Source organism: Populus trichocarpa, chromosome 1, assembly GCF_000002775.5.
Source record: "Populus trichocarpa isolate Nisqually-1 chromosome 1, P.trichocarpa_v4.1, whole genome shotgun sequence".
In the NCBI taxonomy this organism is placed as follows: Eukaryota; Viridiplantae; Streptophyta; class Magnoliopsida; order Malpighiales; family Salicaceae; genus Populus; species Populus trichocarpa.
Genome location: NC_037285.2, coordinates 7,587,154 through 7,611,264, shown reverse-complemented (window position 1 = coordinate 7,611,264; position 24,111 = coordinate 7,587,154). Strand labels below are relative to the sequence as shown.

The 24,111-nt window shown below is 34.2% G+C and overlaps 4 protein-coding genes across 5 annotated transcripts; 2 read left to right on the top strand and 2 right to left on the bottom strand.

Moving 5' to 3' along the window:
- The first annotated feature begins 7,409 nt into the window (after positions 1-7,409).
- On the top strand, positions 7,410-11,024 carry LOC7479279 (BTB/POZ domain-containing protein POB1). 2 transcript variants are annotated; one of them, XM_024593845.2, is made up of 6 exons: positions 7,410-7,832; positions 8,430-8,613; positions 8,736-8,857; positions 8,934-8,997; positions 9,214-9,493; positions 9,782-11,024. In XM_024593845.2, the coding sequence occupies exons 1-6, from the start codon at positions 7,761-7,763 to the stop codon at positions 10,593-10,595; spliced, it is 1,536 nt and encodes a 511-aa protein (XP_024449613.1). In that variant the 5' UTR covers positions 7,410-7,760; the 3' UTR covers positions 10,596-11,024. The 2 variants fall into 2 exon arrangements, with proteins under 2 accessions (XP_024449613.1, XP_002299499.3); XM_002299463.4 differs by having other exon boundaries at positions 7,411-7,832; positions 8,458-8,613.
- Positions 11,025-13,394: 2,370 nt separating this feature from the next.
- Positions 13,395-14,581, top strand: LOC7472725 (uncharacterized). The gene has a single exon (XM_002299462.3). The coding sequence runs from the start codon at positions 13,528-13,530 to the stop codon at positions 14,413-14,415; it is 888 nt and encodes a 295-aa protein (XP_002299498.1). The 5' UTR covers positions 13,395-13,527; the 3' UTR covers positions 14,416-14,581.
- Positions 14,582-14,601: 20 nt separating this feature from the next.
- LOC7472724 (dynamin-related protein 4C) lies at positions 14,602-16,819 on the bottom strand. The gene has a single exon (XM_002297957.3). The coding sequence runs from the start codon at positions 16,817-16,819 to the stop codon at positions 14,750-14,752; it is 2,070 nt and encodes a 689-aa protein (XP_002297993.1). The 3' UTR covers positions 14,602-14,749.
- Positions 16,820-20,509: 3,690 nt separating this feature from the next.
- On the bottom strand, positions 20,510-22,499 carry LOC7472723 (6-phosphogluconate dehydrogenase, decarboxylating 3, chloroplastic). Its single transcript, XM_002297956.4, has one exon. It carries the CDS (start codon positions 22,339-22,341, stop codon positions 20,857-20,859), a length of 1,485 nt encoding a protein of 494 aa, XP_002297992.1. The 5' UTR covers positions 22,342-22,499; the 3' UTR covers positions 20,510-20,856.
- Positions 22,500-24,111: the final 1,612 nt, after the last annotated feature.

The following is a 24,111-nucleotide window of genomic DNA, read 5'->3' as shown; positions in this document are numbered from 1 at the left end:
ATGCAATGGTCCTTGGATGTTTTCATTAATATTCTCTCGTGCTCCTGGATATGCTTTGGAGTTTTCTTAGACCTCTCTCTCTCCCTTCTCTTTCTTGTTCACAGGTTCCATTTTGAAGTTTTTCTCCCCCCACATAATCACAGTATAAACCTTTCAGTTTTACACCAGCTGCTTTTAACGTATTTACAGTTTTACATCACATTTTTTAGGCAAGAATCTAGTTTTACTCCTCCTGTATTGAGTTAATGTCCGGAGTCACTTGATTAGAGAAATGAAGTATTAAGAGACTAATAATTCCTTAATCATGCGTCGTGATGAAATTTGTTAAGCATTGTTGTTGATCTGGAGGACATGATGGGAAATGTGAATTATTAAGAAAATTATTGGCTGTTATAAAAAGAAGATTTTACTTCTTTGATAGGTAATATTCATCATGTCTCCTTCTTTTAAAAATTAAAAAATATATCCTCATGTCTCTTCGTCTTGAAAATGCATATTCACGATCCATAACTCATATTCTCTATGATATTGGTCAAGTTCTAGAAAAGCAAAAAAAACAGTATCAATGGATGCCATTAAAAGCTGCTTTGGTTGAAATGACTTAACAAGTGTAATCTTGCACAAATGTGGAAGCTTTATGTTGATACTTATAATAGCTATAATTATATCCATGAAATAAACCAGCAGTACTTAAAGATGCTTGTTTATAAGGCGTAAACTTAAAAGAAATTTGGTATTAGGGCATCATTTAAATTCTTCTTGCCGGAGTCGGCAATAGAAAAGAGTTTCCAAATATAAACAAGTTAAAGATTCAAAACAAAAGGTTGCTGCTTTCTTAATGTTAAAGAACTATATATTAGAAAGAAGCAGAATTTTCAACTTTGCACCTTTGACTATACATACATAACGATAGCAACAAGTAACTAAAGTGATGAACAAGAAAGGAGCAGATGAGGTTATTGGAGGAAAGATCAACACATGATCGTAATTAGGTGCCATTCACTGCTCATGTATAGATACTTAATGATCATTTGACGACAATAATTAAGAATTATGGTAAGTTAAATAACGAGCTTTTTACCTGCGACTCGGGAGTTTAACGCGAGCATTCTCAGGATAGATCCTTCTTCTTATTCTGATCCTGATCATGATGACATGCTAAATCGGTATTAAAAAACAATTACAATTGGATGAATAATTCTCTTTCAATGCCAACTGTAATTTGTAATTGATAAGGGAGATCCCTAAGATATGTCCATTTACCTATTCTGTTAACATGGAATCTCTTTGTATTTTGTATAGTTGTATGATGTTAATTTACTTATTTGTATTTATCCTTTCTTTTTATCTTTTCTATATATTATATATGATTCTTTCATTGTAACATTTGTATACAATAGAAAGACATCTTCTTATTATAGAAGGAGATTTGTCATACACTTTTATGGTTGCAAATCGTGATCCTAAGTGATTTATCCCTTTCATATTCTACCATTTCACTTGACACAATGATCGATGCATATGCTCACTATTAAACTAACTTCTTTCAATTATCTATTATAGAGAAATCAGTTTAGTTTGTTCCTTTATTAACTAGTGAAGAGCTCTTTGATTTTTTTGGATGGTAGCATCATTGCTCTATATGCTTTGATCACTTATTTTAGTGGAGTCATAAAGCCAAATCTTAAGTACAATTCTTGGGTGCATACAGACAAGATGATGTTGAGTTTGTTGTTTTCTTCTCTTATAGTGGAGTCCATGAGTGAGGTATTGAGCTTGCAACACTCGCTTGACAAGCTCTTGAAGTTTCCTTCTCACATCGATCAAAAACTCACAAATTGTATTTCAAGGATGAACTCCAACGGATGCAACAAGGATCTTAGTCCATTGTTGAGTTTTCTCGAGTTTTCAAGAGACTTTGTGATTAATTGGCTGTCATTGGTCTTCTTATTAAAAATAAGTGAAATGTAAAGAAAAAAAATCACCTCAAACAATGAAGGTGGTAATAAGTTTACACCCCGACTCTTTCCTCCATCCTATATTAGTGGTCTTCATCGGTTTCAAAAGACAAGAAAAATAACCTGATAAACTTTTTTTACTAGTAATTGACCTAAAAAAGTTAAAATGGTTAAAACTTTTTTTACTTTATTTTTTTAAAATTTATTTTTAATATCAGCATATCAAAACCATAAAAATATACTAAAAAATTTAATTAAAAGAAAAGGAAGGAATTTCAAAATTCAATGAATGCCAATTCAACTATAGCCCAAAACAGGGCGTTAACAAGGAAATTAAGTGGGTGCTATTTATGTTTGGCCCAGAACTCTGAAAATGATGTTTATTTGAGTTTTAATGTGATGACGTTGCTTAATTTCCTTAAAAAGGCCCCTCTCGGCAAATAGCCCGGTGAAGAAGCAACTAGGCCCAATAACTAAGTTGGTATGGGCCTCAACAATATACATGTCAGGCCCAATATTCTCAAGTCTCAAACCCTTTGTTTTAATGAGATTGCTTAGTCCCAAGAAGTTTGATTGGACCCAATTGGGGACAAGCTAATCCCGTCAGCTTCTTGCGCAGGCAATGTATTTCAATTGATAAAAACCAAATGCAAATAGATTAAATATCCAAAGCACTCAGGCAACCCGAAATAAGGATAAAAAAGAACATCTTTTTTTTTAATTAAAACCTCTTTGTCCTATTAATGTGCTTTTTTTAATTTTATTTTATCAAAATGTTCATTTTTTGAAACAAAAAATTATCATAATCATAAAATAAAACTTTAATAAAAAATAATGTTTTGATGATTATTCTGTGGATACTTTAAAAATATATATAAATAATACACTTGAAATTTTTGGAGTCTTTTTTTATGTATCCAAGTGATAATAAAAAACATGGTAAAAAAGTAAACAAATAAATTTTTTTAAAAATAAAGACAGTCACGAAGGGCTGTCCAAAAAAAAGTGTTTGATAATTTTGTAAAAAAAACCCTATAATGTCATCCATAAAAAAAACATAAATTCAATAACATTTCATAAAATAATATTTTTAATATAGTTATTTATTTGAATCAAGTTTAATAAGAAAAAAGAAGAAAAAAAACATAATGGCCTAAGAAATAGAGGCCAACGAGCGTCTGTCTAGAAGGCTCAACGCATTTGATCAAAATAGAGAATGCCACGCGTATGAGCTTGCAATTTTGTTGACAAAAGGAACAAATGACTTGTTATCCGCTCATTTTTTTTAAAAGAAAAAAATAAAGTAAAATAAGGCGTTGTCTTGAATTAAATGGCCGGAAAGTTGAGTTTTTTTACTTTTAAAAATAATTATTTTCAATTTTACCTGAAAAAACCTAATTTTCACTTGAAAACATCTAAAACAACCTTACATACCTAAATAAAATCATTTCTAGGGTTAAATTAGTAAAAAATCAGTTAACAAAATAAAAAAAATGATCCTGAATTTAAAATTCTACTCAATCCCTAATTTACTTTTATTGACCAGATGAATGGAAAAACAACTTGATGAAAATCATCTCGTTGAAAGGAAACTATTGGCACTAAAATCAATTGTTTTTGTCATCGAAATCGGGTTAACCAACAACTTTCTTTCTCCCTCAAATTTAAGGATAAAAATGAATAAAATAAAATTTTGAATTGAAATAAAAATTTCAAAACCTAAAGATACTAAAAAGAAATTCAAAGGAAAGTAGGTAAATTATAGTAAGTGGTTATTTGTTTACGTGGCTACGGTTGCTTTTAAAGCAAACCGTAGCCTGTAAACGTTTGGTAGCAAAGAACCACAATTTATTTTTGGAGGGGTCCAGTGCAATTCACATTTACAACGCAGGTTTTGCCGAAACAGCTCTTGGTTGCTTTTCTCCTTCATTGTTTACTTTTTTAAGTAAACAGTGCGAGTGAATTTTAATTTACTCGCACTGTTCATTGAATATATTTTTTTGTTTTAAAAAAAACAATGCAGTGAATTATAAATTCACTCGCACTGTTTATTTTTTAAGTGAACAGTTTTTTTTTGTAAAAAAAACTAGTTTAGAGTAAATTAAATTCACTCGCACTGTCATGTGAACATTATTTTTTTTCCTAAAAACTAGTGTAGAGTGAATTAAATTCACTCGTACTGTAATCTCAATTTTATTCCTGATAATATTTTATCTAATTTTATTGCACGCTCAAAAAATTATGGAAACTGTAGTTCTTGTTGAATGAATTTTGCACGTAATGGAATTGTAGATGATTTAATGAAATAATAAAAAATATTTTATATAAAGTATTATTTTTTTCATGATGTAATAGTAGTAATTAAATCTACAATATTTAAATTTAAAACCATTAATATTAATATATATATTTTATATTTTTTAATTGTGTTTTATTTAAAAAATTAGAAGGAGATCGTTTGATGACGTAGCATTTGTAGAATTTGATTGCAATTCCAATTTTGTTCAATGCAATAAAACCATTAAAATATTTGATATCAATATTTATTTATTTCATGATATAATAACAGTAGTTAAATCTATAATATTTAAATTAAAAACCATCAATATTAATATATATATTTTAATTATTTTATAACCTCAATTTGAAAAGCGTTTTTTTAACCAAACATATTAAACTACTTTTTGCTCAATCTCAATTTCAACCATATTTTTAATCAAACATATATTTTTCCAAATCAACCTCAATTAAAAGTATTTTTTATAAAATAACTTTTTTCAAACCACAATCACAGCAGCTACCGCAATACCAAATGTCATCACCCAATTTTGGGTGATTCCCCAAAAGTCACTTTTTTTTTTCCAAAATAAAAAAAAAACCAAAATAAAAAAAATAAAATAAAGGCTGGCAATGCGGAGAAAGCTGACCAAGAAAGGCTGCAAAAATAGGCGAAAATCAAGCTGCAATTTTTGGAGGAATTTCAAGGCCTAATTGTACCCTGTTATGCCCAAAAATAGAAAAATGCAAATTCAAAGGTCAAATTAAATGAGTATTAGACGAATTTGCATAAAAATTAAGTCCAATGACATAATTAAATTTTTAATTGGCCAATTTGATTTAATCATGGGCCAAATTAAATTTTAATCATGCTCAAGAATTAATTTGGGTCCAATTGAAGGAGTTAATTAAGTGCAAAGACTTAATTATACTTTGAGCGGGTCAAATTAATTGGACTTAATTGGTGAAAAATTAAGTTTGGGAGCTTAATTTGGACTTAATTGAAAAGATCAGAATTTTAAGAGACCCAATTTAATTTTTACCAAGTTAATTGATTGATTAGGGGCCAAATTTACATAAAAATTGAGGGACCAATTTTGAGGCCCGAAAAATACTTTGCCTATAAATAGCAGCCACCAAGTCCAGTCAATGGGGGGCAATTTTGACAACATCAGGAAAAAAAAATACAAAAAAACCTAACCCTAAACCCATCTTTTTTCAAGAGAGCCGCCCCCCACGTTTTTGGTTTTCCTCTTCCAGCCGGACTCCCTTCCCTGCACAAGCCTTCATTTTCCTTCTCCCTCTCCAACCGGTTCCAGCATCTTCTTCTTCCCTCAAACCGGCACTGTTTTCCTGCTCCTTCTCGCCCAAACACAACCAGCCTTCCCAGTCTGTCATCTGCCGAACACCAGCAGTGAAGGAAGACCATCAACACCGCAGCCTCCCTTTTTTTTCCTCTCCATCGTCTTCTCCTCCAAAAACAGAGACCGATCTTCTCCTCTGCCTTCGGTTTCTTCCTTTTCCAGCCGCTGACCAGTGACGGCCCTTCCCCATGAAGCAGCACCGTCTTCCTCCAGCAGACCCGGTTGCTCCACCCAACAGCCTCCACAACGGCTCCCTTCTTCCTCAGCTCTGACCCACACAGGGCTGTGCCCACAGACCCGCAGTTGCTCCCTGCGCCCAGGAAACACTTCCTTCTCCTCCTCTCAGCGGCAGTTCGTCTCCATCAACAGCCGCCGGCCACACCTGGAGAAACCCACACATGTAGCAGCTCCTCCCGGCTCCCTCCTCACTTCTCCTCAGCCAGCGGAGCTTCCCCCATTTCAACAGATCTTCTTCCTCTTCGGTCTCCTCCACAGTAACCGAACACAGCCAGCCACCTCTTCATTTCCTTCAACCAGCGTCGCCGACCGGTCAACTGCTCCCTCTCTCCACCGCAGCTCCAACAGCCACAGACGACAGCCGCGCCAGATCTGTTACCGGAGCAAACCATAACTTAAAAAAAGATCAAGAACAGATCCGAAAACAAGGGAGGAAAAGATTAAAATCAACTGCCATCTGTTGTGTTTGTGTGTTTTTGTTCTTTTGCAGGTGACGGTGGGTGTCACCACTGGCAGAGAAGGAGAAAGCAGGGCAGATCCGCCCATTTCCGGCACTGACAGCAGCGGCGCGTGAACCCCAGTGACGGAGGCGCATGGAACACGCGCCGCCAGCGTTCCTGCACGAATTTCTGCAGTTCCTGAAGCACTTCCTTTGCAGTTCCTGGAGTTTTGAGGACTGTTTTGTGAAGTTTGAATTATTTGATGTAATTTTTATTTATTTTTGAATATTATAATTTGTATTGTGGATGTAAAAAAAACAAAAAGAAAACAAAAAAAGCAAAAAAAAAAAAACAAAAAATATGAAAAATGCATGTTTGTTTTTATTTCAGGGATTTTTTATAATGAGACGGCAAAAGAATAAAGAAGGATTTAATATTTTGATTGGATCACGGTGTAGAAATACAAACTTGTACGAAAGTTGTATTTCTAAATTCCGATGAAAAAACAAAATTTTTAAAACTTCTTTAACACATCATAGCCACGAAGCAGCTTACCTCAGGTAGGGTGTGTTAGGGGTGCTAATACCTTCCCTAACCACAATCAGTCCCTTACCCGCGAATCTCTGACAAGACCAGTCAACCTGGGTTTCCTAGTAACCCTCAATTAAATACTAGGTGGCGACTCCAAACAAAATCAATTTCAATAACAGAGAGAAAAAAACCGCCATCGCCAGGGCGGGATCGGCGCGCGGGGTTTTCCGACGTGCGACACCAAACACACCTTCATATAGCTTCTAACCGGCCACTTGATTTCTCCGTGTTTTACTCTTGATTTTTTTTTTATGATTATCAAAAAAGAAATGCAATCAAAGATAATAAAATTTTGATGATAAAAAAAATGTATTACTCCAAACCATAGTGAAATCCAAGAGAGTTTATAGTGTTTTTATAATAATAATAATAATAATAATAATAATAATAATAATAATAATAATAGACTACTTTATTAGTTACTGTAGCTTTTTTTTTTTATCAAAATTAATATTATCTCTCTAAATAATTTATTTTCATATAATTTTCTTTGTTCATTTTTTCTCGAGACAAAGAAAATCCAAAATATTAACTAACTGTCTATGTTTGGTAACTATACTAGACCCCCATCTTCACTCTCAAACTAACTTCCTGGTTTCTCACACCCTAACTAACAATACATCCAAACTAATTAATAAAAACAAAATCCCCAATTTGCAAGGTTTCAAAATCTTTAAAAATCAAATGAAAAGCCCTTAAAGATTCTCTCTTTTTAATGATATTACCGGGGGCAGACCTCTTTGATCCTCGAAGTGACATGGACTCGTACGTCTCTCCCGTCGAGTCCCGGTTGGACTATGATTTCAGTTTCGCTTTCAATGACAGTAATTTCTCTGATAGGGTGTTAAAGATCGAGATCGTCGCTGGTTTGCCTGATGTAAAATCAGCCGGTGATGGCTGCTCTGGCATCACTGAGTGGGCCCGTAACAGAAAGAGAAGAAGAGAGGATGTTAAGAAAGATAAAGGTCAGTACTTCCGTATTTTTTTTTTATTATTATAAAGTTTGGATTTCTTTTTTATGAATTTGGATGATTGGGAGTTACTTGGCTTGATATAATGTGTTTTTTGAATTGAAAGTAATGATTTTGTTGTTAATTGATAATTGTTAGCTTTACTAAATTGTTTTTGCCACTACGATTGTCATTTATTTTATAAATTTTAATGTGAGTTTGAAAATTACGTTGCCGAAGTGAGGAAATTTAGAATATAATGTGATTTTATGTATCAATTGATGGCTTTCTTGTTAATGGGAATTATTGGTTTTCCGTAAAGTTTCAGTCTTTAGCATTGTTAACTGTCACTGGATAATTTAGAGCTTTTAGCTTTGTTCTTTATAAAAGTATGGTTTTATTTTTATTTTTTTTTAAAAAAATTATGGTGACCATTTAATGGGATTTTGATTTAATGTGTTTTATGTATAAAAAATAATGACTTTCTTGCCAATGGAACTCTTAGTTTTACTTTAAAGTTCTTGTATCTAGCAATTTTGGATTCTTTGATTTTATTTGTAATAATAAAATACTATTACTAGTGTCTATGTTGATACTGGTTTTGCTGATTAGAATGTGGCTTACACTTTGTGGCATTTAGCTGTGGAAATCGTGGGGCAAAGTGAGGATGAGCAGGCACTGACTTGTAACATTCCCGACACAGAGGATACTGTGGCTTATGAAAATCAAGATGTAGAAGCTGTAGCCATGGTTGAGGGGTCTCCTACAGATGCTCAATTGGATTTTCATCAACGTGGTATTTTTCTTATTTTATTCTATTGTATCGTCTTTGCTTTTGTTGGTCACTTGCATGCAAATTGTATCCATTGCCATGTTAAAATACTTTCTGTTTGCATGATTGGTTATTTACTTGTATAGGTGATGCTGCTGGTCCAAGCAGTGACTCATCCTGGAGCATGGATTGTTCAACAGTTCTAAGAGTTAAGAGTGTACATATTAGCTCTGCAATATTGGCAGCCAAGAGTCTATTTTTTCACGAGGTGAGAGGCTGTGCCTTGTTTTACTCTTTTATTGTTTGAACTTTGTGCCTTTATAAAGTTATGTTGTTTCCTGCAGTTATTTTTAAATGGGATAAAAGATTCAGCGCAGCGAGACGTTACTATACAGATACATGCCTCTGGTAAATACAGTAGCATTAGGTTATTGGCTGTTTCTGGTTACTAGTGCCTATTGATGGCTGCTTTTTTATAAATATAATTTTATATAGTTTTTTCAGTGTTAGTTATGCACCTATACACATTTATGGGCCGTCATCATTTTTATTGTTTCTTTGTTCCAATCTCGAGTTGATGCTTATTGCTGTTTTCTTCTTCCCCTGTTTGTTCTCCTGGAGCAGAAGAAGAGGCCTTAATGGACCTCCTCAATTTTATGTATAGTAACAACTTATCAGCGAGCCGAGCAACTGCTTTGCTGGATGTGCTCTTGGCTGCTGACAAATTCAAGGTTGCATCATGCATGAGATATTGCAGCAAGTTATTGCGCAACATCCCAATGACCTGTGAATCTGCTTTGCTCTACTTGGACCTTCCTTCGAGTATTTTAATGGCCGAAGCAGCTCAGCCCCTGACGGACGCAGCGAAGAAGTTTCTATCTGTGAGATACAAAGATATATATAAGTAAGCCTCTTTTATTTGCAGCTCGATTTTCTTTGTAATTGATGGCTTGCCTATTATTATTAGAAATTTTCCTTATGATTTTATGCCAATGTTGAATGTACTCATGTATTCATTTTGGCAATGCCCACAGCTTTTGCTTAATTAAAGTGGAAAGAATATTTCGAGCTTATTCTTGTTAGCTGCTCGCAGCACTAATTTCCCATGGAATAATGTGGAAAATGCATTTGAGCTTCTGTCATTTATTTCTTGAATTATTGACCCATGCTATTGAGCTTCATTTCTGGTTAGGTTTCAGGAAGAGGTGCTTGGATTGCCTTTGGCTGGTATTGAGGCTGTGCTATCCAGTGATTATCTCCAGGCAGCTTCAGAGGATACTATATATGACTTAGTGCTCAAGTGGGCTCATACTCATTATCCCAAATTGGAGGAGCGGAAAGAAGTTCTTGCCAAACAACTTGTTCAACTAATCCGTTTCCCATACATGACTTGTCGAAAATTGAAGAAGGTTTTAAATTGCAATGACTTACACCCTGAATTTGCATCCAAGGTTGTGCTTGAGGCCTTGTTTTTCAAGGCTGAGACACCACATAGGCAGCATGCTCTTGCAGTAGATGTACCCAATGCTGTCAATCGTCGCTTTGTGGAGCGGGCATATAAGTACCGACCTGTCAAGGTGGTTGATTTTGAACTTCCTTATCAGCAGTGTGTGGTGTACCTGGACTTGAAGCGGGAGGAGTGTGCGCAACTCTTTCCCACTGGTCGGGTGTATTCGCAAGCATTTCACCTTGGTGGACAGGGGTTTTTCTTGTCTGCCCACTGCAACATGGACCAACAGGGCACGTATCACTGTTTTGGACTTTTTCTGGGAATGCAAGAAAAGGGATCAGCGAGCTTTGCTGTTGACTATGAGTTTGCAGCCAGGTCAAAGCCAACTGAGGGGTATGTCAACAAGTACAAAGGGAACTACACTTTCACAGGTGGGAAGGCTGTTGGGTATCGGAACCTGTTCAGTGTACACTGGGAAGCATTCATGGAAGATGACAGCAATTATTTTATTAATGGCATCCTCCATCTCAGGGCTGAGCTTACCATAAGGCAATGAGTTTTTACCTCCAGGACTCGGCTTTTGCCCCAAGTTGATTTTGGTTTTCCTTGCTGGCGTTATTTGATCCATTCATTCCAGCGATGCCTGAAAGTAATCTGTCAACTATCCAAGATGCTATTTTGACCTGGCTAGATGAATTGTACATTCAGATACAAATCACACTGGGGCTCTCCTATTGAAATGCTTTGGCATTTTCACTTGCAAACAGTAAGGGAAGAGAAAAGATGAAAATTACCGTTAATCAGATAGGATGCTAGTAGCCTAGTAACATCTTAATTGCTGGAAAGTTACTGATTGAGCAATGTTTTCTTTTTCATGCTCATTTCCTTTCGGGAGATATGAGACATTAATTTGATTGGATTTAATAATAAAAAGTATTGGGGTGTAATAATTAACTATAAAAAATAAAATGAGCTGTTAATATTATACTTGGAAGAACAAGTAAGAAAAACTCATTAGAGATTTATTTTTGCTTTGTTATGGATATTGTTCTATCACTAAACTTATGGAGATGATTCTAATATCATTGAAAAAGACTGCACGCACATGTTAGAGCAATAACTCAAAGAATAAATTAAATAAAATATCATAATAGAAGCATTTCATGTTTATATTTAATAAATTAATTTAATTTAATTCAAAATAAAATTTAAATATTAATAACTTATAGAATAATATATTATTAATTTAATAGTAATTAAATAGTAAATTACTATAATCCTAGTTAAAATAATAATATATTAATTACTACAATACAAATTAGAATACAAATACATTAAGAGTAATATAGTAATAATTGTAATGAAAAAACCCTAACTTTTTAACATCTAAAGGCACCACAACCACTTTTAAGTTCTCAATTGAAGAAATCAAGTGTAACATACTTTGTGAATATTGCTAAGTTCCATACAAAAGAGTCACCTACTTTGCTCAGTTTCATACGTGAAGAGGGAGAGATTCTATACGAGATATGCACGCAGGCAAAATCATTTAAACAATTTATAGTTTCTAAGAGAAATATTGTAACTTTTGAAAGAGACAAAGCGAGACAAGAAAGAGAGTATTGTGTGTGAGTATGATTTGTTGTTTTTCATATATTATGCAAGAGAGTAATTTTAAAAAAATAAAATTCATCTAGAATGTAAAATAATTTTTTTTTAAAATATAGCAGAAAAGTAAATAAAAGTTTTTTTTTGTTTTTAATTATCCATTTGTTTTTCATTTAAGTTGAAGCAACAGAGAAATCGAGCTAATTTTCTGTGATGATTTTGAAGCTGTTGCTGAGTGTTATAAATATATTCAGGGCATCCGTCTAGAATTTCCATGCTAATGCCCTGCAAAAGAAGAACATAAAGACCCTGCTTGGCCTCAAGCCATCATGAGACTCTAAGCACATTTTTCTAGTGCTGCAGTAAAATATTGTGCACAGTAGTAGTCCACTGAAATTTCTCATCTGAGAAATCATTAATCAGATAACCCATCAGATTTTTAATTTTTTTTAATATATTAAAATATATATTTTTTTAATATTATCACATCAAAACAATTTAAAATTATAAAAAAATTCATTTTAAAAAAATTAAAATAATTTGTAATCATAAAAATAAACACAACCTAGGTCCTAGACCTTCAATTTTATTTAATAATAATAAAAAAAGGTATCATCGTCTCCTATGCAAAGTTAGGACAAGTAGGCTGCTATCATTGTTTTAGCCTTTTATGGCTAACCTATGAATTGTTGGTAAAATTCAAGTTAACTCTTGATCTCTTAATTTCTTTTATTTTAGTCCCTTAAGCTATCAATTCAAATCAGTGCACCACCTCTTCTCTGATAAAGATTAGAAAAACATTTTCTAAGCAAATAATATGCTTCCACACGTCTCTATCTGTTACCTTTTAAGAGGAAACCTAACATAAGCGGTGTATTGTTCTGATTTGATAGTTTGAGGGATCAAAATCAGAAAATAAAACGTTTAGGGCTTAAATTGAATTTAACCAATATTTCAAAAGTCATTTTACCAGTTATCCTTTTATTAATTAATTACAGGCCACGCACTAAGCTGCTTCCCCAGGGAGGAGAGCAATCAGCGCATGTTTTTATTGCTAATAATACAAAGTTCAAACATTGCTCTCCGCGTGCTATGGGCTTCTACTTTTTTTTCCCACCGAAATCATTAGTCTAGATTTGTAATAAAGTTGTTGTTATTATTATTATTATTATTATTATTATTGTAATTTCTGATTGATTTATGCAAATAAGTCACCCTTATGATTCCAAATAAGACTGTCTTTGTTTTTATATTTAAAAAATATTTTTGCATATTTTTTTAATTAAATTATTTTTTTAATGATTTTATATCGTTTTGATGTACTAATATAAAAAATAGATTATTTTTAAAAAATTATTTTGATACCTTACTAGCAAAAAGTACTTTGAAAAATAATTGTTACCACAATCTCAAACACTACTTCGATCTTCTTTCATTGGAGTTTTCAGTAGTATTTGAAATTATAATACACGGTATTTTTTAAAGTATTTTTTACTTAAAAATATATTAAAATAATATTTATTTATGTTTAATAACAGCGCATCAAAATCATTAAAAAAAATACTAAAAACAATTAATTTATTTTTTTTTAAATCAAAATTAGGAGAAATAGGATGCAATTTCCCTCCCCAAACGGTGTGTTAGACAACTAATGATAACACGGCTTGAAGTCAAACAGCATTGACTTCTTAGTCCTTCATACAGGGTCCCTCTATGAGCATGCTTAGAAAAAGCATATCATTATTCAAGAAAACTCCAATTGAGTTTATGCGGAAATTATATGAGAGTATAGACCCCTCTTCATGCCTCTGATCTCGTCTTAATCCGAAAGCCTTCTCATTATATTCAAAAGACATTGCTGTTTACAACCAAGATCCAACATGAGCTTGAATATCATCTGGTTACTTCTCAGCTTATATTTTTCGCCATCTGTGCACAGCTCAGACAACTATAATACTGATACTCTGGATGCATTTCTTCAGGATTCTGCTTTTAAGTCCTTGGTTCGACACCGGCCTCACACTGGTGCTTTATACAAGGCTTTGCTTCCTGCCAATCTATCAGGTGTGCAGGTCTCTATAGTAAGAATCAGAAGCCGGACATTGTGGAACATTGGTGCTAATTTCAGCAACTTTCAGATTCCATCAAGAACCATGACATTGCCACATGTGAGGAGGCTGGCTATAGTTTATCAAGACCTGGGCAACTGGTCTTCTTACTACTACAGTGTTCCAGGTTACTCAATGATCACTCCTGTTGTTGGTTTTATGGTTTTCAACGCATCAAATGCAAGAGCCAAACGTATCGGGAAGGTTAGCCTGAATACAAGTGGAAAGGCAATAGTGATTCGTTTCGCCAATTCAACTATTACTGAGAGTATGATATCCTCAGGAGCAAAATGTGTAACATTTAGTGCTAGCGGGACATTTCACCTTGGTGAAATCAACCTGCTTAATGAATGTCATTCTCAGGATCATGGCCACTTCTCCATTGTGGTTCCGCAAGAAGAGAGGAGTGGAAGAGATAGAAGGAAGCAGAGTCTCTGGTATTTGTGGGTTATAGGTTTCGCGCTTGGATTCAGTGTAGTTGCTTTTTTAGGATACTTTGGGATGGTGTCTCTGAAACTCTTGAAAACAAAGAAGATTCAAGTAATGGAAAGACAAGCTGATGAAGATTTGGTTCTTGAGACTATTTGGGTTGGCACTAGTAAAATGCCTTCTGCAACAGTAACAAGAACTCAACCAAACCTTGAGAATGGAGGTTTCTAATATATCTACATACCCTGTCCTTTGATCCTTGCTTATATCTGGTCACCTCAGATTTCAGTAGTTTTTTTTTTTTTTTCTCTCTAAGATCTCAAATCTGTTTTTTGGCTTACAAAAATGGACATTGTTTGGAATATGTGAATTATAAGGGTGCTATATTCATGAACAAGCTGTACTAAATACTTGCACACAGACACAGATTTGTTGATGAAAATAAAAAAGACGGTACTTTTAAGGCATAAAAGGCAAACAACTTAATTGCCGCAAGACAAATTGCAAATTAAAAATACCATATTAAAAATAAAATAAGCTACTGTGGTCTGATTAGCCTAGTCACCTAGGCAGAAACGTTGCCCATGATATTGGACAGTACATCCTTGGCTTCCCTCAGCAACTCAATGCTGGTGTTAAGCCTCTTACGTTTGGCTGCAACAGAAGGAGCCTCCTCTAACATCATCTCTAACTTTCCACCATTAGTAGCCATCAATTCAGTAGCAATCTCCTTCTCCAACTCCTTGCTCACTAGATTTCGAACACAGAGTTGCAAATGAAGTGCCATGCAATCAACCAACCTCCTAGAAACAATCTTCCAGTAGGCCGTCATTCTCATTTTCAGGTCAAATGCTTGAGAGAGAAGAGGCTGATACCCTCTAAGATTAACGATCTCTACCTCTCCAAAAACTTCAATCTTCATTTTTGAAGATTCATTTTTCTGAACTTCATCAATGAATGTCTGACGATGGGACATAAGCATGTTCCACTCATTCAAGTATTCAGGATTACAGGTGTAATCTGTCAGCTTCTCCATTTGAACAAGCTCAGAAACCCAATCAGTGGACTGCTCTCTCATTTTCACCATAAGATTCTGACATGCCCTTTTAGTGGTTAACAAAACTTGAGGATAGTTTTCAGTGTGGTGTCTCGAAACAGACCAAACCACATTTTCAAAGTAAGCCCATGCTTTCTCAACAAAGCCAAATGGTATATGAGAAACCCTTTCAACTTTTCGTTGCAGTAAAGAGAGGAAGGCATGACGGGGAAGGAAATTGGGAAGTGCAATCGCTTTCGAATCGTCCAAAACACGAATCTCATCCATCAGAAAGTTTCTAGTATGCTCACTTTCTGGGCAATTCAAGAGTTCATCAGAGTATTGGTTGAACATTTCAACCACTCTAGCAACACCATGCATGTTAGGATCATCTGGATATTCATCATATTCACCTCTAACAAGGATTTTCGTCAGAGACTCTTTAACAGATCCAATAAATTCCATGAAAGCAGTCAGAAACTCAGCAACTGACGACATAGCCTTAGGCATCCTGTTTAGCTCTGTTACATTGCCATTCAACTTCTCATTAATCTTTCGAACAATCTCTGGCCAGCATTTAGCCATTATAGTGGCTTGAACCTGCATCAGTTTTTTAGCCAAAACAGGAATACCAACAATTGACTTATCAATCCTCGAAAGAAGAGGATGAGTTGCAAACAAGTTCGCTTCTTCCATCCGCGCATTATCATAAGATTCATCTCCAATACGATTTCTCACACAGACATAACCAAGTCCTATGTTCACATCATCAGCGGTAACTTTCTCGAGCAGCCCCTCAGGTGCTTTATCGGCCTTTGTAACCACAGCTAGAGTCCTCTCCCCAGTCTTATCTACTTGACGTGACATCCTAATCGATTCACATGTGGTGAAATCAACACTAGCAGGCAAAACATTGAGTATGATACTCTCTTCAGGTTGTATGTACTGCATGACAATTCCAGCAATCTGCTCATAGATATTGTCAGGCTGTCCATGAACAGGAACTCGAGTGATTCCAGGAAGATCAACCATTGTTAGGTCAGGAACACCATTCTTCTTTATCACCAGAGTTAATGGAGCATCAGATATGCCCTTACCACTGCCTGCAATCTCCTCGGTGGCAATATTTATGTCATCTGCAACATTGGCTTCATCTGTCTGGGTTGTTTTGCCATTAAACTCCAAGAACATCTCTGGTATGAGAGACGTATGATGCTGCAGCCTCATTATGAGGGGTACCCTAGTGCATATTCCTTGACCACGAGGAAGACTAATACCAGCAAGTGATTCAAGAACACTAGATTTCCCCGAAGACTGATCACCGACAACGACAATGGTGGGAAGTTGTATACCTTCTTTCATCACCATGAGGTGCCTCAACTGATCAACTGCATCAAGTATAGGACGAATACGATCGTTGAAAGATGACATAATTGGCACGCTATGGATTGGCGTAGGCTGATTTTCATCTCCACCGACTATTGCAAGTAAATTTTCTTCTACACGAACGTCCAAAGGTAATGAATCCTCTTCATAGGATGAGCTATGGAACCCATTTTTGCCTTTTGAAGGTCTACCAATACGCTTACCTCCACTCATTTTGTTGGAAATAGAGGAATACATGAGAGGTGGTTGTGCTAGTGTTCGGACGAAATGAGGATTTATAGGCACGTTAAGGGAAGGTGGTAAGGTGGAATGGGAACCGGCAAGCCTTTTGATTTCTCATCTCAATAATAAAAGGCTTGAATTAGAACACATCATTTACCTACCCTACAAATTGATGTCTTCAACTAGTAGCTGATTTACACTTTTTGGGAGAGTGAAATTATATTGGTTCTCATTAAATGCAAGTTCCCGGGAACTGAGAAGTGGGATATGAACTTGGCAATCACTAATGGCACCAAAAGTTCATCATTAAATATTTTGCTCTGAAGGATTCATGATTGAAAAAGTTATATAAACGAAGCAGCAAGTACACAACTCCCCAGTTCAGTGTCTCCTCGGTCCCATGAGTGGCTTGAATGCTAAGGTTTTAAATGAGATGCAGTGATCTTCACAGGGTTGAAATGGAAGTAATTTGGCTCGCATAGATTACGCTTTTCTTCAAGTTCAATGTCAGACCTTTTTTAATTAATGGGACAAAGTAAAAGTAGAGCAATATTATAAATTAATTAAAATTAAAATTAAAAAAAAAAACTAATTCTCCTAACAAATTTACTATTTGCCGAGACCAGGAATATTCTTTCATTGTTTTGATTATTATTATTTTTATTTTGAATAAACTATTAAATTATAAATATTTTTTAATTTTTTTTTAATTTTTAGTCTTTCAGATTTGATCTTATTTTTTTATTGCTATTTGTTTTTAATAAACTATAAAATTACAATTGTTTTTCAATCTCACCCCCTTCATTTGTTTATCTTTTAAATTTAGATTCTATTTTTTTTATTACTATTTATTTTGTTTGAAATTAGTTTTTAGGTTTTTTTTTTACAATTTCATCCTTTATGAGTTTTTTTTCTTTTAAATTTGATCCTTATCTTTTTTATTCTTTTTATTGCTGTCTTTTTTTGTGGAAAGTTTTTAATTTTTTTTTCATAATTTTATCTTTCAAAATTAAATTGGTTGGGAATTAAGCTTTTTAATTAAATCCGGTTCAAGAATTTCACGGGTTGTGAGTTTTAGAGATTAGAACAGGTTTAAGAGGTTTGCATTGGTTGATTTGTTTTTTTTTCCTTTTTAAAAGCTAATGCTTTTTTACCCTTTATTTTTTAGAGATTTGCTTTATTATTTTTTACACTTTATTATGTTTTACACTTTGCTTTCTATGGGATTAGTGTTGGGTTCATGACTAGAGTTACTAGTTTCAAAGGTTAAATTGGATTGATTTTTTTTTAATTAATTTTTTTTTTAATTTCATCCTTCAGTATTTAATTTATTTGAAATTGATATTCCTACCTTTTTTCTTTCTTTCTTTTTTATTGGATTATATTGATCATGTGTCCATAATCCCAAGGTTTGCATGTTAACCCGAGTTAACTAAGATTTTTTTTTCCTGTTGCTATGTGGTTAATCTCAGGTTCAAAATCAAGGTCACTGATTTGTAACGTTAACGTGAATTGACTTTTTTTTAGTTCTTTTTTTAAATTGAATTATTTAAATTTTATCATTTAACATTTGATTTATTGAAAATTAATTTTTGTACTTTTTTTTCATTGCTTTTTTATAGGGTTATCCTGATCATTTTTTTCTTACAATTTCATCATTTATAAGTTTTTTTCCTATCAAATTTGATTTTTATTCTTTTTATTGCTATTTATTTTTCTTTAATAAATTTTCTAAATTGATAGAAAGCCTATCAATTTTCCTATCAAATTTATCATTTATAAGATTAAAAAATATTTTTAATTATAATTTTTTTTTATTTTAAGGTTAAATTTGTCATTTTACCGTGCTAGAGATATGAAAAGACCAAAAAACCCTCTTCAAGGTCAATATTTTTTAATTTTAAAGTATTTTACTATTAAAGAATAAAAAGATAAAAAAACTCTAGATAAAAAGACTATTTTTTTTTGCGTGGAAGGAAGTCATTTTACTGTGAATTTGTTTTTTTTACCCCATAAACTAAACAATTATTTGGCGTAGAGAAGAGCGAAGAAGACAATTCACTGTGCTAATCCAAGTGAATTGTCTCATAAGCCACGGTACTTCAATTATCTCTTTTAGGATTTTTTTTTTTTTATTATAATCTCCAAGACACTGATTGTTTCTAAGAAAAAAGAAATGCCCATAAAACTCAATAAAATTACTCTCAGCGCCATTTATTCGTCATGTGTAGCAAAACCGGAGTGATAATCAGGACTTGTGAATGATGGAGTTACCATTGAAAAGTTCTTAAGTTTTTGATAATAGCATTACTTCGGAACATTTTTTAGTGGAATCTTGCTACAAAGAATGAATAATAAATGGTCACGAATTCTTCAAGAAAGAAGAATGAAAACAGTGGCACAGAATGATTTTATTGAGTGAAATCGTACTCGATTTAGTTCATGAATGTGTTCTTAAAAATAATTCGTGTCATGGAGATCCATCCTTTTTTAGCGTAGATTACTCGCTTGACGCTGGTTTTGTACCATTCACACCACGATGAATGCATGCAGACATGCATGCGATGCAAATAATGAGCTTCGATTTGAGAAGCAATCTTCTCTATTAACAGCAAGGCATGTATAGCAGGAAAGCATATCATCAACTTGGATCCTGTAAACCTAAAACATTAGGATGCTATGGGGTTCCTTGACAGATCAGAGCACTCCGCTTCACGAAACTAATTCAAGACAAGTGAGATGAAGTTTAGCTGTGAATGCATGAACATGGTATTCCTGTTCAGGAAGGTGATCTTTCCAAGTAAAAAAAGAAGGCATGGCTAGCAGAAAATCAAATCCCTTGCATCTGCCAACTCTGCAACATTCATGAAAAAATGAACAAATGAAGTGAATGAAACGAACAATTTGCCATCCATAACCACCATGATCGACTTTTACTTGCATCCAGAGAAGAAAGAAAAAATGGAGTGAGTGAAACCAAACAATCCATATTGGCACAAGCCTTGTGGTAGTTATCCCATTGAAATGAGCAATTAAAGTCAAATGATTCTTATAATCAAATAAAAAGAACAGAAAAGATCGAATGATTCTTCACCTCACAAGAAACAATCTCTCAATTATTTCAGAATAACCATTTATTTAACACAGAAAAAAATCCCTAAATTTCATATCTAAACTATAAAAGAAATAAGATTTAACAGCAATTGAACGTGTTAGCAAAATGACATCTGACAACCCTAACCACTAAGCTCCATGCCCACTATTCTGCCAGTTAATGCAAAAGCAAGAGAAAAACCTTCCGGTGAATCAAGCAGAAGTTGAGCATCATGTCAGGTTCATAGCAGATCATACATGAAAACCAAATATTTCCATGGAAAAGGTTTTGCATAAACACACAATAAGAAGTAACCCATGGTATACTGCCACAATCACCTTAAAGAATAGAGGGCTCAACGGTTTGTATAGAGTGTTTTCCCTTCTCTCTGAACAGAGCAATCAATATCCAAAAACTCAACAAATCATCAAGTGTTCATTGACTTCAAAAAAAAAAAAAAAAATCAACAGCTAACTTGAACTTATGATGAAGTTAACATTCCTGCCCAACAACCACGTTTTCACATTGCAACCAACCTTGTAACCTATGATACATTTGTATCAGAATTGTTTCATAAACACATAAGATGCATTCGAACAGGTTTATTTCTAGAAGGACATACACATACTTACGTAAAGTATGCAAATTACAAAGTTTCAAATCAAATAGCCTCACAAGAGGTCGAAACATTATTCAGGAGCAAATAAGCAAAATCTAAAAGGCAGAACTCAACTCTATCGTGCCTGCTGCAGATGAAAAACCAATTTACTGAACTCAAGAGGCATGCATTTCTTATTAACAGTAAAATCTGTGAGGCTAACCAATAACTGCAACGAATCCTCTCAAGGAAACATACAACCATAGTTCAAAGAGAAACATTACCAACGGCCAATTGAAACAAACAAACAAACAGCCAACCGACTCATGAACATGCTCAATTGAAAGCTCCAAAACCAGCATTGCTCTTACGAGCAAGCTTTGTCCACTCAGTATGAAATGCCCCTGGACGATCGGTCCTCTCATAAGTATGAGCCCCAAACAAGTCCCTCTGAGCCTGGACAAGGTTTGCTGGCAGCCTAGCACGCCTGTAAGTATCAAAATATGCAAGACTAGCACACATCCCTGGAGTGCTAATTCCAGCTGAAATCGCCAGCCCCACGACTCTCCTCCATGCCGCCTGCCTCTGCACCATCTCCCTCGCAAATTCCGGGTCCACAACTAAACTAGCCAAGCTAGGATTCCTCTGGTAAGCCTTTTTAATCCTATCCAAAAACACAGCCCTAATAATGCATCCACCTTTCCAAATCCTAGCTAACTCACCCAAATTCAAATCCCACCCTTTCTCAACACTCTTAGACCTCAACAAATTCATCCCCTGAGCGTAACTGCAAATCTTCGACGCATACAATGCTTGCCTCACATCATCAATCAACCTCTTCTTGTCAATCTCACTCTTAACACTCCCCATTTCCTCCTTCAAGCCAGCTTTTTCCAAAATCTCGGCCGCACTCTCCCTCTCCTCCTTCAACCCACTCAAATACCTACAATCCAACGAAGCAGCAATTGTAGGCGCAGCAACAGACAACTCAGCAGCTTGCTGGACAGTCCATTTCCCAGTCCCTTTCATTCCAGTTTTATCCAATATCTTATCAACCAGATCCCCGTCAGCCAAATCATCCTTAACCTTAAAAATATCACTCGTAATCTCAATCAAAAAACTCTCCAACTCCCCTCTATTCCACTCCCCGAAAATCTCAGCTAATTCGCCATTAGAAAGCCCACCAACATTCTTCAAAACATCATAGGCTTCCGAAATCAACTGCATATCTCCATACTCAATCCCATTATGAACCATTTTAACAAAATTGCCAGAACCCCCTTCACCAATATACGTAACACAAGGCCCATCATCAACTTGAGCGGCAACACTCTTCAAAACAGACTCAATATTATTATACGCCTCCAAAGACCCACCAGGCATCAACGAAGGCCCATGTCGTGCACCTTCTTCTCCACCCGAAACCCCCATACCCAAATAAAGAATCCCTTTATCTCCCACTTCTTGAATCCTCCTCTCAGTATTCTGATACCACTCATTCCCGCCATCGATGATAGTATCACCAGGCTCCATGAACTCGGTCAAAGCAGAAATCGTTTGGTCAACAGGGTTTCCAGCTTTGACCAAGATAATGATGGATCTGGGGCGTTGGATTGAGAGAACAAAATCACGAGGGGAGTACTGACCAGTTAAAGGAAATGGGCCTTCGGATTGGGCACGGTGAAGGGTTTCGTCGACTTTGGAGGTGGTTCTGTTGTAGACTGAAATTGGGAAACCTTTTTCAGCAATGTTTAGGGCTAAGTTCTGACCCATCACGGCTAGACCGGCTAGGCCTATGCGTGAAAGAGTAGAGGCGTCCATGGTGTAGAGAGAGAACAAATGGGGTTGGGGAGAGAGAGGGAGAGAGATTATAAGGGGAAGGGGAAGGAGAAGGGGAGTGACGGACTTGTCGAGAGGGTGAAAGGTTAAGTGGCTAATGTGCCAGCGAGAGGGTGTCGTGACTGTCGATGACTCCCAGGGGTTGCTGCTGGATGGTTTGGTGAGCTTTTAACGGTGTCGTTTGTGGTGGTTAGATATTTTGTTTTTCAAATCTTCTTTTTTCAGTGGGACGTATAAGAGAATGACCGAAATATCTCCATTTTAAAATGATATAGAGATATTATTATAAATAAAAGAGTAGATTTTAATTTAATTACTATCACGAGATAAGTTTTGAATCTAATTTAATTTAATTATGTGACTATTAAAATAGATATTTATAAAAAAACTAATGATTTAAATTTTAGAAAAAATATATTTTATTAGGCAAATTTTATTTTTTTATTCATATATTTATTTTTATCTTGACAAAAAAAATATGTTTTTTTATTAGTAATATATTTTTTTAATAAAAAAAATTAGAATAAATATTCATAAAAAATTCAATGATCTAAACTAAGAAGGAAAAAATATATATTTCCTCAATCAAAAACCACTTTCTTTATATATTTATACATTTTTATTTTAACAAAAACAATTTTTTTTATCAAAAGCATTTGTCTTTTAAATAAAAACTTATCATGAAATAAAAAATAAATTTCAATAAAAAGAATTATAACTTGATAATTTTTATGTGATTTTGGAGAAATATAAACCAATAATTAATCAATGAAAATTATTATAAAAATAAAAAAATATTTTATTCTCATTGAATAATTTGCATTTCATTTCATATATAATAATTCATAAAATAATTATTAATATTATTATAAAAAAATATCATCTTATTTGAAAAAAGGGCACAATTGAATGATTTCTTAAAACTCATTTTATGAATTTTATTTATAATGAATTTTATTCTAAATTAAAAAATAATAATTTTTAAAAACATTGAATGGCTATTTAAAAAAAAACTCAATGCTCCTAGATTTCTTTTTTTTGTTTTTAAAATGGACGGAAGGCACTTTATCCACTAAGGGTTTTATTTTAATAGGACAAACGATATTTTATCTACCTAGTTAGATGATATATTATTCATTTATTTTCTTTAAAAAAAATAAATAAATGATAAATTTCATTAAAATCATGTCTGAATCTTGAAAGGTATAACTTAACTGATTAGTCTCTAAATTTGCTTTTTAGAAGTCACAAGTTCGAGTTACATAAATCTTATGACAACTGAAGGCTTACATGATCGTTAATTTCAGAGCCTGTAATTTTAGTCGAAATGCACATAAACTGGCTCAGACACTCATATTAAAAAAAAATCAAATCTGAATTTTTTTTATCGCAAATCCCTATTTCAGCCATTTTTCACCTAAATAAGACTGGCCAGGTAAGAAAAGCCAGCACTGCAAAGTTGACGAATGAAGTGAAGGTTGTCGCTTCAAAGAAGAGATACCTAAAAATATATATAAACAAATATCTTAGTATCACGGAAGTTTTATAGAAAATGGAAAGAAACTGTTAATTTTGGATCTCTTACCGATTCAGTATTCTACCGAGAAGGGTTGAGTCATAAAAGGACATTGGTGCTCGGAAAAAGAGAGGTCAGAAGTGTAGAGAAAATAGATTCTGAAGCCACACAACCCAATTGAACTGTGAAGAACGATCGGATGAGTAATGGACTGCTAAGCTACAACCGATCATTGA